The sequence below is a fragment of the Cheilinus undulatus genome, linkage group 4 (assembly GCF_018320785.1).
Source record: "Cheilinus undulatus linkage group 4, ASM1832078v1, whole genome shotgun sequence".
Classification (NCBI taxonomy): domain Eukaryota; kingdom Metazoa; phylum Chordata; class Actinopteri; order Labriformes; family Labridae; genus Cheilinus; species Cheilinus undulatus.
The window spans coordinates 10,206,220-10,220,697 of record NC_054868.1 but is presented as its reverse complement, the minus strand read 5'-3'; the positions used below and the strand labels follow the sequence as shown (position 1 = coordinate 10,220,697).

Sequence of the window (14,478 nt, the reverse complement as noted above, 5' to 3'; positions counted from 1 at the left end):
TGACAAAGTGAAAACAACTTAGACATTTTTGCAAATTTATTAAAAAGGCACACACCTCTCTATAGAAGGACTCACAGCTGACAATGCATTTCAGAGCAAAAACCAGAAGAAAGCCATGAAGGACAACCATCACTGCAGCTCTCCACCCCTTCTTGGTTTCATGGCTAGTAGCTAGACAGAATCCTCAGTGCAACACGTGAAAGCCCACTTGGAAATTGCAAAAAAAGCACCTGAAGGACTCTCAGACGGTGAGGAACAAGACTCTCTGGTCTGATGAAAGCAAGACTGAACTGTTTGGCCTCAGTTCTAAATGAGGAACTCAGACACCACTCATCATCTGCTCAATACCATCCCAACAGGCAAGCGTGGTGGTGGCAACATCATGCTGTGGGATGTCTTCAGGAGCAGGGACTGGGAGACTGGTCAGAGACAAGGGAAAGCTTAATGGTACAAAGTACAATGACATCCTCAATGAAAACCTGTCCCGCAGCGCTCAGGACCTCAGACTGGGCTGAAGATCACCTTCCACCATGACAATAACCCTAAGCACACAGCCAAGACAACACAAGAGTGGCCAACTCAGTAAATGTCCTGGAGTGGCCCAGCCAGAGCCCTGACTTGAACCCTATCCAACATCCCTGGAGTGACCTGGTGGCCGTCCACTATCGTCCTCATCTAACCTGACTGAGCTTGAGAGGATTTGCGAGGAAGAATGGCAGAAAATTCCCCAATCCAGGTAAGCAAAGCCTGTTGCGTCATGTTCAAAAAGATTTGGGACTGCAGTTGCTACCAAAGGTGCTTCAATTGGGCACCTTCAGGGTCTGAATAGTTATGTGGATGCGATGTTTCAGTTTTTTTTCATTTTTTATTAACTTGCAAAGAAATCTCAAATTTGGTTTTCACTTTGTCACTGTGGGGTCCTGAGTGAGAAAAAATGGATCTAAACGACTGTAGCATCAGGCTGAATGATAACAAAATTTAAAAAAGAGAAGGGGGTCTGAATACTTTCTGAATGCACTGTATACAACAACAGATTAATTTCTTAGCATCATCTTTTTAAAGAATTAAACATGATTCAGAAGGTCATTATTATTTCCATAAAATTGAAGTGTGAAACAGGGACCAACAACCATGGCACATTCACAAGCCCCTTTTTGATGCTTGGTTTGAACTTCAGCACATCATCTTGTCTACATGCCAAAATGCTTTGGTTGCTGCCATGTGATTGGCTAATTAGATATTTGAGTTAATGAGCAGTTAAACGGGACCTAATGAATTAGCCAGTTAGTATTTATTAGTACTCCCAGATACTTCTTGTTTCTGATGGCAAAAAATTTTATTAATACAAAGATTAAAGATTCAAAAATGATTTACCAAAAACAACAATTCATCATGTGAATTCCTGATGAGGACATTAAAGTGACAAATGAAGGTGTTAAATTTCAAACTGATGAAGTATGATTTAATGAGGTGCTAATCGGCATTACTCTTTTAAAACAAAAAAAAAAAACTAAAGCAAACTGTCTAAAGTCTTAAAAAGATTCTTTAGTGGAGTTGCCTCCATGTTCCTGTTCACACACTGTCTATGCTCTGATGTTGGCGTCAGTATTTGTCCACTGTGATGCTGCATCAGCGTTGTTGTTGTAGAGCCGTGCGCTCTAGAGTTTCTCATCCGGGGTTTAGTCACTCGTGGACTGCTGTTGGTCACCATGTCTGTTTGCAAGATGTGAGGAGTCTGATGAGAAGGCTGCTGCTCCTGTTTCTCCGTGGTCTGTAGAGTCTGAAGATAGATCACGAACCTTAGTAGGTTAAAACTGTAGAAGTCTCACTCTAGCATTCTAACCTAGCATAGCAGATGGATACGTCCGTTTCTGTGTTTTCCACTGGCGATTCCATCTTGCAAAGCTCCCGTCTGAACCGTTTGGGCCCAGTTAGAGATTGACAGGACCAGTCAGCGACAAGGGGCAGAGTCATGACATAAGCAAGCAGCAACAAGAGACCGGTGCAGATATGGTGGGAGACATTAGTATGGAAGCTGCTAAAGCACCAGTTTTATCAGAACTTACTTTTCCGGAAATTTCTTCATTAAAAGAAGAACAAGGAACAGCATTGAGTTGTTTTATTTTCAAAAACAGCAAAAGTCGTGTACTAAAATGTCTACAGTCGCCATGGTTCACGTTATGCAGTTCTCTATAGAGTTTACTCCTTCAGTAGGGGTGCAGCTCGATAGTGGCTACATCACGTGTTTTGTTGCTCTGATTGGCACGTAAAATTGTGACAAACAGAAGGTTCATCCAATCACCCTTCATGTTTTTTTTCAAAGGCTCTGCCCTTTCCTAAACGCTGTAAATGAGTGGTTTACCAGATGGATGTGTGAAACACATCCATCTGGCGTGTCAGGTTACTAGAATTCAGCTTTTTTTCAAGTTCTATTAAAATATTCAGACTACTGTTTTATTCACTCCTCAACTAAAAGTCATCATCTTTACTGATACTGAGTCTGAGTTAAGCAGATGCCGGGAGAGTCAGCATTTGGGCCAGGCCCCTGATCTACATTATACCAAGATCATTTTAGACAATGTTATGCTTCCAACTTTGTGGCAACAGCTTGGGGAAGGACCTTTTCTATTCCAACATGCCTGTGCCTCAGTGCATAAAGCAAGGACTTTCAAGAAATGATTTGGAGAGTTCGGTGTGGAAGAACCTGGCTAGCCCACACAGAACCCCGACCACAACCCCATCAAACACCTTTGGGATGAACTGGATCAGAGATTGTAAGCGACATCAGTGCCTAACCTCATAAATACTCAACACAATGAACAGACACACATTCCCCAAAAACTCCAAAATCTTGTGGAAAGCCTTCCAAGAAGAGTAAAGGCTTTTACTGCTGCAAAAGGGGCCAGCTCTATATTAGCGTACATATAATTAAATACAATATTATTACAGCCCCTGTTGGAGTAATGGTCAGATGTCCAAATACTTTTTTTTCATACATATTTAGTTCGGGAAAGACCACCTCAGCTCATACTCTGTTCTCTTCCAGTTTCTTGCTTACCTTCAGCTTCCTCTGTTTTTGCGCTGTTTTGCTTTCCCAATGTTGCTTCTCAAAGGTCCCTGAGCTGATTTGGTTAATTTCAGATTCTGAAATAAAACAAAAAAATTAACAGTCAAGTCTACCAGCAGCATCCATGGATATGCAGTGTTTTCCTTAAGGTTTGTCTGTTAGGGGAGATGGTCTGGTACATCTCTGTGGGTGGTGCATTTACTTGATAAAACTAAAAATTAAATTCTACTGTAACATAGAGTTAGGGTTACATACTGTAATGTTCAAAGTAGATATGATTAGTGGGGAGAGTACAGGTATATAAATGGTGATCCTTCATACAACCCCTGGTAAAAAAAAGTCTGGCTCTGCCCCTGCTTACTTGTGTGTACATGATGATACTCTTTTCAGATTAATTTTGGAGTTTTTTCCTTTATTCTAGGTGAAGAGAGACAGGAATTATGGGGAGAGAGAGTGGGGATGACATACACCAAACAGTTCCTGTAATACGGTAATACCCTATCCTGGGGTATTAGAAAATAGCCACGGTATTGCTTTGATTACCGTCATAAAGACAGTGCTGTGTAGGGAGCGCAATTTGTCAAAGACCAGCATGTGTATACAAGTATCGGCGCATGTATTCTCTCGTGCCATAGCACAGCTGGCGCCGATCGGCTGACACGATCAAAACATTCCAAGGTTTTTAAAAACATTTTAACTTATCTTCAGCCCTTTTTATGTCAAATGTAGATAAACTTTACTGGTGCTTAGTGGTTATTTTAGGCGCAGAAGTAGTCTGTAACGTTTCGATAAGCTTCTTGTAAAGTGAAACCACAGCTGGACAGAGCTCGCCCTTGAAGCACAGCACATAGATAAATAACAATAAAGGCCTATATTCATCTGTTTAAAAGCACATGGAACACTACTTCACATTCCCAGATCCAACATGATAATAGTTCATTGTTATTTTGCATATCAAATCAGGATGGTGGGTGGGAAGAGAAAGGAAAAGAGCACATAGATGGAGAGGTAATCGAGAGGAACTTCATTTGATCCTCTGTCCTGGTGTAGCTCAGTTTACGTATTAAATGAAAGAAATTTTACTATAAATCACTTCCAGCTCATGTAAACCTAGCCTTATGAATGCTGTTTTTATCCTGAAGCACTTTAATAAAAGGATTAATGAGATGCCGGTGGAGGCGTGGACTCTGCCCGCTGTGCTTGTGCGTGCATGTGGACAAGTGCCTGCATAATGTGATTTTTGAACATCTAACAATAATAAAGTATATCCCAGGAAAATTCAGGGAGGGCATGACAGTATTAAAAATAAACCGCCCAATCCTACGTTACATTGTGTTGCATTATGGGGTGCAGCGGCCATGTTGGGGACTAGAGTAGCAAACAAACAGAGATAAAAGTGCTTGAAAGAGACTGATGCAGCTCTTACATAAGCAGGTTTGTTAGGCAAAAAAAGAGGCAGCTTTTTAGTTTCGTCCTCCCCACATGTGGAATGACCCTCTGAAGGTCTGCTACAACTGTGAACTCATAAATTTAGGGCTAAAATCATTTTTGTTTAGTTTGCCTTCAGAAAAAGTTTGTCAGTAAAATTTGTTTATTTCCATTATCTTGCACCTTTTTTGCTTCAATATAATTTTACTTGCAAATTTGATTTAACATGAACTTGTCACCTTTTAAGTTTCTTTTCACTTTATTTTCTTTCAAATGCAATTTTTACTAATAGATAATATCTATCAAAAGGTAACATGAAGGCTATAAATGAAAATGTAATCATGTTTAACATTTTACTGACAAATGAAAGATAATTAAACAAAAATTCATGTATTTATAACTCAGATAATGCACTCTCAGTGCATGAATGAACTCTCCTCTATTGCATAAAACTGTAATTCACTATTTTTTTATCATTACCATTTATGTGAAGCAGTGCTACACCCTGTCACAAAACAATGCATTACCCTTACTGTGAATTCAAAATGTCAGAAAAGAAAATGATAACAGACAGAGAAAGCTTGCTGATAATTGGCCAGGCATTGCAGCATGACAACATGATCCTAAACCTTGTAAGCCATAGTATACAATGGCTGCTACGGCTGTAGCTATTAGCTTGCATGTAGCTTTGGAAAAACAGCAGTTTAATCAGACCTTGACCACACTTCTTCATTATACCAAGAGCAAAGAGCCACACCGAAAACTTCTCTTGGCAGAGAAGAGGTTTTTGCATGCCTCCTGATAGGTTTCAGCATGAATTTTAGCCATGACAAATTCCACTTTTCTGATTACTGCAGTGCTGGCCTGTACAGGTCAGGTTACTACTGGAGCTGCGCATGCCTGCTCCCTAATGTTTTTAATGAATGCGATGGAAAGTTAGTCCAAACACCTTCTGAAATTTTTTTTGAAAAGCCCAGCCCATCCTAACCATTTTAAATTGGAGGCATCCTAGATCTACGCAAAGAATAAATGAAGCAGTCTATCTCGCTTGTCAGATTAGTTGTGTTTGGGTGTCCGGCCACCGCCTCAAATGATAGGTGGGGAAAACATTGATATTAGTGTAAATGTCTCAACCTGAAATAAACAGCACACCTTGAGAAGAACTGATCTCAACACTGTCCTGTTGCTCTTCGTCCTGGTACGGACTCAGGTGGAGAAACAGAGTCCTTAGAATGGAGTTTGCAGGAACCTCTGCTGAACCAACACAATGAAAAAGGCACTTGGAGATCAAACTAGCATCACTGTAGTATTTAAAAAAACTGTGTGTGTCATGCATTTGTACCTTTTTGGAGTGATACTTCAGGTACTGAATGATCAGCGTGGTTTAAAGTTTTTCTGTCAACACAAGGAGCTGGACAGGTAGACTGCTCACTGACAGAGTCAGACACGGGGCTGCAGAGAGGGTTGATTTCCTGATTTTTAGGCTCAGTGAAACTGTCTTTATTTCCGTTTTCAGCTTCAGAAGAGAGATGAGGAGATTTTGGCCTGTGAGAGATTTCTTTGGCTTCAGTTCTGACCCTGCACTTGACAGGGATCTTTAAATTAGCAGTGGTTTGTTTGGAGTCAGACAAATGAGATGCAAGTTCAACTGCCTGGGCAGACTGTTGTGGACAGGAGGAAGTCTTTGAATAATGTGGCTGACACTGAGTGATCAGGAGAGCAGAGACACCAAGAGGTGGAGGAGCAAAAAGGCTGGCAAAGGACCTTTCAGGGGCTTTAACAGCAGCAGCAACTGGAGGATTATTTTTCAAAGTGGCTGACTTTGGAGCAGAGCTGGAAGCCTGAATTGAACTGTTAGGACAGGAGGAAGCTGTAATAGATTCATCTTGAGGCTGCAGAGAGTCTGTGATTGGGCTTGCAAAGAGGTTATGAAAGGATATTTTGGAGATCTTTTTAGATTCAGTCGCCAAAGTACCTCTATCTGTCTCTGTACTGCTGCAGTCTAGTGTGTTTTTTTGGGAGGGCAAGTCACTCTCAATGGGTTGTTTTGCTTCAAGGCAATGGCTGACCAAGCCTGAGGAATCACTTGGCTTGATGGCAGTGGTGACAAGCTGAGTAGGAACAGCATCTTTATCTTGAAACTTTATGAAACCTGAAGAGGGACAAAAAGGTTTAAAAGAGGTTTTAGAGTTAGACATTAGAGTGGAGAGATTTGGCTTCAGCTGTGCTGGATTTTCAAAAGATGTCTGATCAGATGAACTTGATGAAACAGATTTCAGCTTCTTGGGAACCACTTGGAAAACACTTGCACAGGTTCCAGAGAGTTGAATATCAGTAGGGAGATGCATGCTTTCTTTGATATCTCCTTTGTCGTTGGTGACTAAGGACTTCTGAGAATGCAACAACTCAAACTTTACTTCATGAACAGGCTTCAGAGGTTCTTGCATACTCTGAACTGGTGTCTTGTGATCCTTGGAGGTCAGGATAAAATCAGAGCAGGCCTTTGAATACGGGCTGGTGAGTGTTTGGAAGGATGGCAGGCTGTTGAACAAAGTTTCCTGAAGTTTGCATCCTTCATTTCTGGCGTTTACCGAAGAGCAGACTTGTTTATTTTGTGTTTCTGTGCTTAGCAGAGAATCAGTGCTTTCTTTAGAGCCAGTTTTTGGAGTATAGGAAAAAGTTTGTCCAAAAGAAGGAGTGGATGCTTCCGCTGATTTAACAGACCTGAGAACAGCCTCAACAGAGTAGGGAGCCAGGCTTTGGTTTGAAGTGCTTTCAGAGGAATAAAGGGGAGCAGATTTTTGACTATTTGCAGATGTGAAACTAAGGAAACGTTTTGATAATTGAGGTCCGAGCACGGCTTCAACTGAATAACAAACTGGTTCCTTCTGTCCGAGGTGAGATGACGGAGGTTGGACATCATCCGGTACATGTGGTTTAAGATTTCCCTCAATGTTTTCAGGTGTTTCTTCTGTTGGAGGCAACAAGGAATTGTTCTCTGCCTCCGTCTCCACACTTTGATAGAATTTAGGCCTGAAAAATAAAAATAAAAGAGTTGTCACAAATTATGATAAACTTTCGTGCAAGTTCATTCCAATTTGTAAAACTGTGTCATAATGTGGTGATTTATCGTATATTGTAACCCCATATTTGATTTTAAAAGTTAGAGAGCAACATATGTTAAAACTGATTAATTTTATTGTTTGGGGAAAATTAAATACTCATTTCAAGATTTAGTTTACCCCCCTGAGGCATCACATCTTTCTTAAACACTCTGTAAATGTCTTGAGAACTTAGAACCTTCTCAATATATTTGAAAACCCCTTTGCATCTTCAATGTCTAACCAGCTACACTGGTGATACAGTTTTGTGCAGATTGTGAGATAAAAACATGACATAGTCAGGAAATTCTTTGAGATGCTAGCATAACCTCACTGAACCACACCGGATCACCTGCAATCCCAAGCAGCAGCGCACGGGTTGTTTACAATATCTAAAGAACCGTTTCACGGATCTCTATGGAATAAATTGTGATCGAAAGCTTACCTTTTTGCCAATCTATTGACAGATTTTGGCATTTATAGCCCTTCCAGAACATTTTTAATTCAGGTACAAAGCGTGGCGTTTATTAATAGCTTTGATACTACAAATCCACATTGCTAAATCCATGATAATATGACTAATCATAGCAATTTTTGTGATATAAAACTTAGCAGTCTATCAAGCTGTCCTGCATTTGGCAACATAAGCAAAAGACAACAACTTCCTGTTAACTTGTCGGCAAATCGTGATGCTCCAATGGTGACAGCAACCAATCAGGGCCAGCCAAAGATAAAATAAAAAAGACAAGACATTATCTATTAGATGGAAAGTTAAAAAATAGTCCTCTGTGGCCCAAATAATGAAATGAGGATATTTGGGCACCTAAAATGGAATTAATTTTACTCACTGGAATACCGCAAGTGCAAAATGTGAATTGGTTTAATAGACATTAAAGATATTGATAGTTTCTGGTGTAGGTTTATTAGAAAGTTTTAATTTATTTCCCTAATAGGAAATTCCTCTAGGAAATAAACAAAGATATAAAAAGGCTTGTTCATTGTTGCTATGGGTGTGATTTATATAAAGTTCTATGAGATCCAAATTCCGTTTTGTCCTTTATCTTGGTCTTTTGGGTCATATAACTTTTCATACTTCCATATTCTGATAGTCCATGTTGTCCTGAAAAAACACGTTTGTAACTTGACTGTGCTTAAAAGGGTTGAGATTCTACGGCATAAAAATTAAATAAAAAATAAAGGCGGATCGAAAATAGCACTTAAAGCTTCATTGCAAAGCTGCTTTTTATTAACAAAACCTTGTAAAATGTTACAAAGTAAAGGCCCCAGCCTCAGCTCCAACATCTTTAGTTACATAGATTTTCATTAACTGAGTAATTTTGTGGGGGGTTTTTTTGTTTTTTTTTTAAACAATTTTTAGGTGTAGACTTCAAACAACCTCTTCATAGTTTTCTGCCTCCTCCTGCGCTGTGTATTATCTAATCTTGTCATCTTACGCATTTTTTTAACCATGCAAAACTAAAACTAAACTAAACTATCTCCTCCAACCATCATCAGAAAATGTACCTATGACTTACATGCACACATCACTCAGTCACATGGTTAACCTGCTAGCTAGAGACACAGCAGAGCTTTAAGGATGCACTGATAACTCAACAGGTGAGAACAAGAACTAGTGTGCAGACTGACGATGGCTCTGGTGCAGGAAAGCAAAGGAAAACTTTGTAAAATAACAGCGATAACTGATGATGAGCAGCTCTCTAAAAGTGAAGTTTAAATATGAGGTTTTGATGTTTCACAAGTAACCCTTTTACAATGTCCCGACATTTTTGGAATCTATGTTTTATGCACCAAATGCACTAACAGACTTGCCTTCATGGGTTCAATTTTGTAGGTTCTTACCTGAGTGGTTGTAAGAGAATATCAGGGAGTTCATTCATGTCTTTATTTTCTGACTCTTCTGTCTGCTTTAATGACTCTTGTTCAGCTTTCTTTGCTCGTTCATTCTGCTCTTGTTCTTGTTTAAGTACCTGAAACAGAAGGAGTAGTACATGAAGACTTTTTCACATGCTTTTATTTAAAGAGTAACACAATTTTTGTACACACACCTCATCCAACAGTCTTTGTGTGAGATCAGAAAGAGGCTCATGTGAAAACCTGCAGTCTTCTCCCTGAGAACACTTTCCTCTTGTGTGGAAGAACTTGCACGGGAAGGACTGTAGAGTTTAGTGAAGGAAACATTACATATTCAACACTGGAGTTTAAAGAAGAAAACAGTCAATAAAATGTAATAAGTTTAATTTGGAACGATAATCAGATCGTTGCCAGTCATACGCCAATTCATCCAGTCTGTTGTTGTGGCAGCACGCTAATTAAGTCGACCCAGACATCCCAACTCCAACAATATTTTCCAGCTCTATCTGGGAAAACATGATGTCCCTCCCATCTGCTCTGGGTCTATTCATGAATCTCCCCCTGGTTGCATGTGCCTGGAATGTCTCCAAAAAAAGGCACTCAGGAGGCATCCTAATCTCCTTCACAGTGTTTTTACAAGGTTGAAGAGTTAATACATTGTGGAGTTTAAAATAACAGACTAGCAACTGTTATTAATTTGGACATTAAAAAAAGCAGTTATAACATCTTAAAATATGTTTTATGTTGAGTTATTTTTCTAATCATTTTTAAGAGTTTTCCAAATAATTAAATGAGAGTATTTTTTTCTTGGTTTTTGATTGCACAATTAAACAACTAAGGTAATCAATGCTGAATAATTCTCCCGTTTACAGCTAGCAAGCCCTCCTCCTTACTCTCCATTCAAATTAGTTGATTTCTTTTAAAAGCTTGCTATCGTTTCTCTGCAAAAAGCTTGGCTGAAAGCAGTGGCACATGCACCAACAGAGGTCAAATGTGCATGCACTTACAGATACACTATATGGACAAAAAGTATTTGGCCAAATCTGTTAATTATTGAATTCAGGTGTTTTTATCAACCCCATTGCCACAGGAGTATAGAGCCAAGCACCTAGCCATGCAGTTCTGAAGAGCTCCTGATGGTTTGAGAATTGTCATTCCTGCTGGATATTCCACAGTCAACTGTAAGTGGTATTATCAGAAAGTAGAAGCATTTAGGATCAACAGCAGTTCAGCCATGATGTGGAAGACCATGCAAAATCAGAGTAGGGTCAACGACTGCTTAGGCACATTGTATGTAGTCGGCAACACTCTGCTGAGCTAGCTCTGAACTTCCACTGGCATTTATGCAAGCACAAAAACTGTGCAGTTGAATCTTCATGGGATGGGTTTCCATGGCCAAGCAGCTGCATGTAAGCTGATGGAGTGGGTTAAGCCCACTGACATTGGACTGTGGAGCAGTGGAAACATATTCCATAGAGTACTAAGTCAAGATTCTCTGTCAGATCGGTGAGTCTGGGTTCAGCAATTGCAGGAGAGGACGTTACCTGCCTGACTGCCCTGTGCCAAATGTGAAGTCTGGTGGAGAAGGGGTCATGGTATGGGGCTGTTTCTCAGGGTTTGAACTAGGCCCCTTATCTCCAGTGAAGTGCAATCTCAATGCTTCAGCATACCAAGATATTTTGGAAAATGTTATGCTTCCAAATTTGTGGCAACAGTTTGGAGACAATTCTTTTCTATTCCAGCATGACACTGTCCCAGTTCACAAAGCAAGGACTATCAAGACATGATTTGATGACTTTGCATGGAAAAACTTCACTGTCTCACAAAGAGCCCTGACCACAACCCCATGTGGGCACAAATTCCCACAGAAACACTTCAAAAAAATTTTGAAAGCCTTCCACAAAGAGTTGAGGCTGTTATGGCAACAAAAGGGGGTCAAACTCTATTTTAAAGTACATGTATTTGAAGACAATATCATTACAGTCCCTGTTGGTGTAATGGTAAGTTGGCCAAATACTTCTGTCTATATACTGTATGTCAATGCATGCACAACCAGGTACCTCTGCTTTTAGATGCAAAAAAGTAGAAGTCAGGTTGCTGCTTCTGAGTCAAAGGATATTGTGCATGTAGGGGCAGCTCTCTCCTTTAATGCAGGCTCCTTGGATGTAAAACTTGCAAACTTCTTTAACAAGATTGTTGTAACCTTGCACATGCTCCAGCTGGCAGTTGTCACCCTGGGTATAGGAGAGGGTAGAAAAGAATTTAAGAACATTACAGCCTGACTTTAATAAAATTGTCTTTGATAACTGCGCTGATATTTTACTGTCATATCAACTTAAAAATCTATTATAAAAGTTAACTTACCTTGATGCACCTCCCGTAAAGAAAATGTTTACAAAGTAGGCGACCATCCAAAAACAAAGCATTCTGGTCCTTGAACTCCTGGGACATGAATCTTTTCTGTTTCGCTTGTGAGTCCTACGAAGAAATGATGATAACAATGACATTCACAAACTTTTTTTTTTTAAAGTAAAATAGTTTCAGCAGAATCTTCTCTTAAATGGCACGAGGAAGGTAGAACATGTCTATACACCTCTATATGACAGAATTTAGCTAATCTATGTGGTAAATTACAGAAAATTAGCTGTCAGCATTCCTGCAGATCTTAAAAGATGGATAATCTATAATTTAACCCATTTTTAAAGGGACTTAAGCATTTTTGCATTTATTTTGACTTAATAGGCTAGAGAGACAGATGGTGTATGTGTTCAAAGTGAGAATAAGTGGGATGATGTGGAAAAAAACATCACAGGCTGCATTTAAAAAGGTCCAAAATGTCTTTCTTTAAAGACTCTACTGCCACCACAGCAAGTTGGTATTCTTAAATGTCTTTTAATTTAAACTGCAACATAAATCTACAGTGAAATTATACTCAAAATGATGGAGAAAGCCATGCATTTTGCTCACCTGCCAGTCATTCTTCCTGTGCTGTCCATTTTTTCTCTGTCGTCCTCTATCCCGCTTCTTATTTTGCTTGTTCAAGATAGGATTATTTATGTTGCTGTTGTTTTGACCTTTAAAGGACATGTGATGGTTGTCATCTCTAAAGGATGCAGCCCCATATGTTCTGCTTGTCTGGGTCTGGTAGTATGGCTTCTGTGGAAAGAAAAGCCATTCAAATGCGAAGTCAAGGAAGTGCAGATCAACATTATTAAGAAAAGTTTGCAAAGTTTACTTTATGTTTGTAAAATCAATATACACAGATAAGGGTTCAGTGCAAGTAGGAGTTAACCCAAACTACTTTATTTCAAGAAGCAGTCAGCTGCAGTCAGAGCTACAGATTAGTACAGCAGTTAAGTTCACAGGTAGGTACAGATTCAACTTACACAGAAAACAAAATATGTCATTGATAGCAAATAACTCCATTTGGTTGATCTCAATAAATAATGTCTTTAAAGGGGTTTAGAGGGGAGACATTGTACTAACTGCTTACATTTGTTTATTAATGTATTTATTCACTCTGGTGTTCAGACAGGATGGATATTTGTTATAGGGATTGATATGTGTGATTTAATCCTTATCATTTTGAGTTATTTTCTTTATTTTGAATATGCCCACTGAAAATCTATGTTAAAGTTCACTTTATTATCTATTCATTTATTTTGTCATCACCTATCCTCTTAAACTGTGGTAACATGAATATCATAAAGATAAAATTGGAGATTAAACAGTCTATACCATATCATTTATTTAGTTTAAGGCAAAATAAGAAACATTTAAGCACTTTGTTTGATATAAAATGCACCAAATCTTTGTTCCCTCACTTATTCTCTTTTATCTATTCAAATATATCTTAATATATTGTATACTAGATTTTTGACAACATCAGATTTGCTTCAGTCTTCAGTCAGTCAAACTTCAGGCCTTAAACACAAAATTTAGAGTTTGAAGATGGAAAAATTTAAGTCCTTAAACACACTTCAAAATGTAAGAAATGAAGATGGATAGAACAAAAATTCAGCTGATGTAAGTCTGTTAGTCCAGCCTAAAAGTCCACACACTTATTTCTTTGTACGGCCAATTTTACAGCTGAATTTTTATAGCCAAAATTAGGGCTGAAAAAATTGGGAAAATAATATAATTATTAAACAGGTATCAATGTTACTTTAATTTTTCTAGTGTTGTATTTAGATTTAAAATTATTTTATTGTGACAACCTCACATTAGACAACACTAAATGCTATGTAAGCAAACAAAATACGTGAAGCTTGAACTTTAAGTCCAAAAAACTCACCTTTTCATCAGGTCCAGTTTGGCCACCTTGTGCTCCCCTCTTCCTCCTTCTACCTCTTTTACAATGACCTGTGTCGTTCCTTAAAAACAAAAATGTGTTAGTCGTACAAGAATTTATCAGAACAGATATGCTCCTTCAAAAACACCAAGGCTTTCTGTCATTAGATACCTGTGTCCAGGGACTGGTTGAGCAGGGCTTTCCAAATCTTTTCTAATATCTGACAAACTCGAGAAAAGGTTTGCGAAAGCCATTTTATTCTAGGTGAGTTTTGGTCCGCAAAGTTTGGTTCACATGGCCGTGTGTACATCCCTAAATCGTTTCCCTTTGTACTTCCGTGTTTGAGACTGACGTCACAACCCTATTTTCTTTTTCGGCTTCAATGGCGGCTGTTCAGTCACCTTTTAAGCGGTTTTTTACCACCACCTACTGGAGAGGATGAGCAAACCCACACATTTTTTTAGCAATTTTTATTGAACATTATGCCCAACACAAATAGAAAAAATTAGTACAGCCCAGTAACAATCAAACAAATTAAGTGAATTGAATTGTGTATTGTAAGGAATACAGTATAAAAAGAAAAATGATGTGGCAGTCAATAAGTAAGACAGAGCAGTCAAGGTTAAAAGGGTTAGAGGGGGTCAGAAACCCAATGTTTAAATAAGCCTTTAATCAAGTTTAATGTGTGAATAGATTTATTATCATTGATAATTTTAATG

General features: G+C 38.8%; 1 protein-coding gene across 2 annotated transcripts; it reads right to left on the bottom strand.

The window, feature by feature from the left end:
- Positions 1-43: 43 nt before the first annotated feature.
- LOC121508882 lies at positions 44-14,091 on the bottom strand. Of its 2 annotated transcripts, none has more exons than XM_041786007.1 (11): positions 13,931-14,091; positions 13,763-13,841; positions 12,436-12,624; positions 11,833-11,946; positions 11,588-11,702; positions 9,663-9,772; positions 9,457-9,584; positions 5,838-7,528; positions 5,648-5,749; positions 3,059-3,144; positions 44-1,780 (listed from the first exon to the last, which is right to left on the bottom strand). In XM_041786007.1, exons 1-11 carry the CDS (start codon positions 14,011-14,013, stop codon positions 1,511-1,513), a joined length of 2,967 nt encoding a protein of 988 aa, XP_041641941.1. In that variant the 5' UTR covers positions 14,014-14,091; the 3' UTR covers positions 44-1,510. The 2 variants fall into 2 exon arrangements, with proteins under 2 accessions (XP_041641941.1, XP_041641942.1); XM_041786008.1 differs by having other exon boundaries at positions 5,648-5,746.
- Positions 14,092-14,478: the final 387 nt, after the last annotated feature.

Excerpts from the sequence above, each read along its gene's own strand:
- LOC121508882 (XM_041786007.1), bottom strand. The coding sequence starts at position 14,013 with ATGGCTTTCGCAAACCTTTTCTCGAGTTTGTCAGATATTAGAAAAGAT. Across the intron at positions 11,947-12,435 it reads ACAGGAAGAATGACTGGCAG|GACTCACAAGCGAAACAGAA; the intron begins GTGAGCAAAATG and ends ATTTCTTCGTAG. Across the intron at positions 9,585-9,662 it reads CACAAAGACTGTTGGATGAG|GTACTTAAACAAGAACAAGA; the intron begins GTGTGTGTACAA and ends CTTCTGTTTCAG.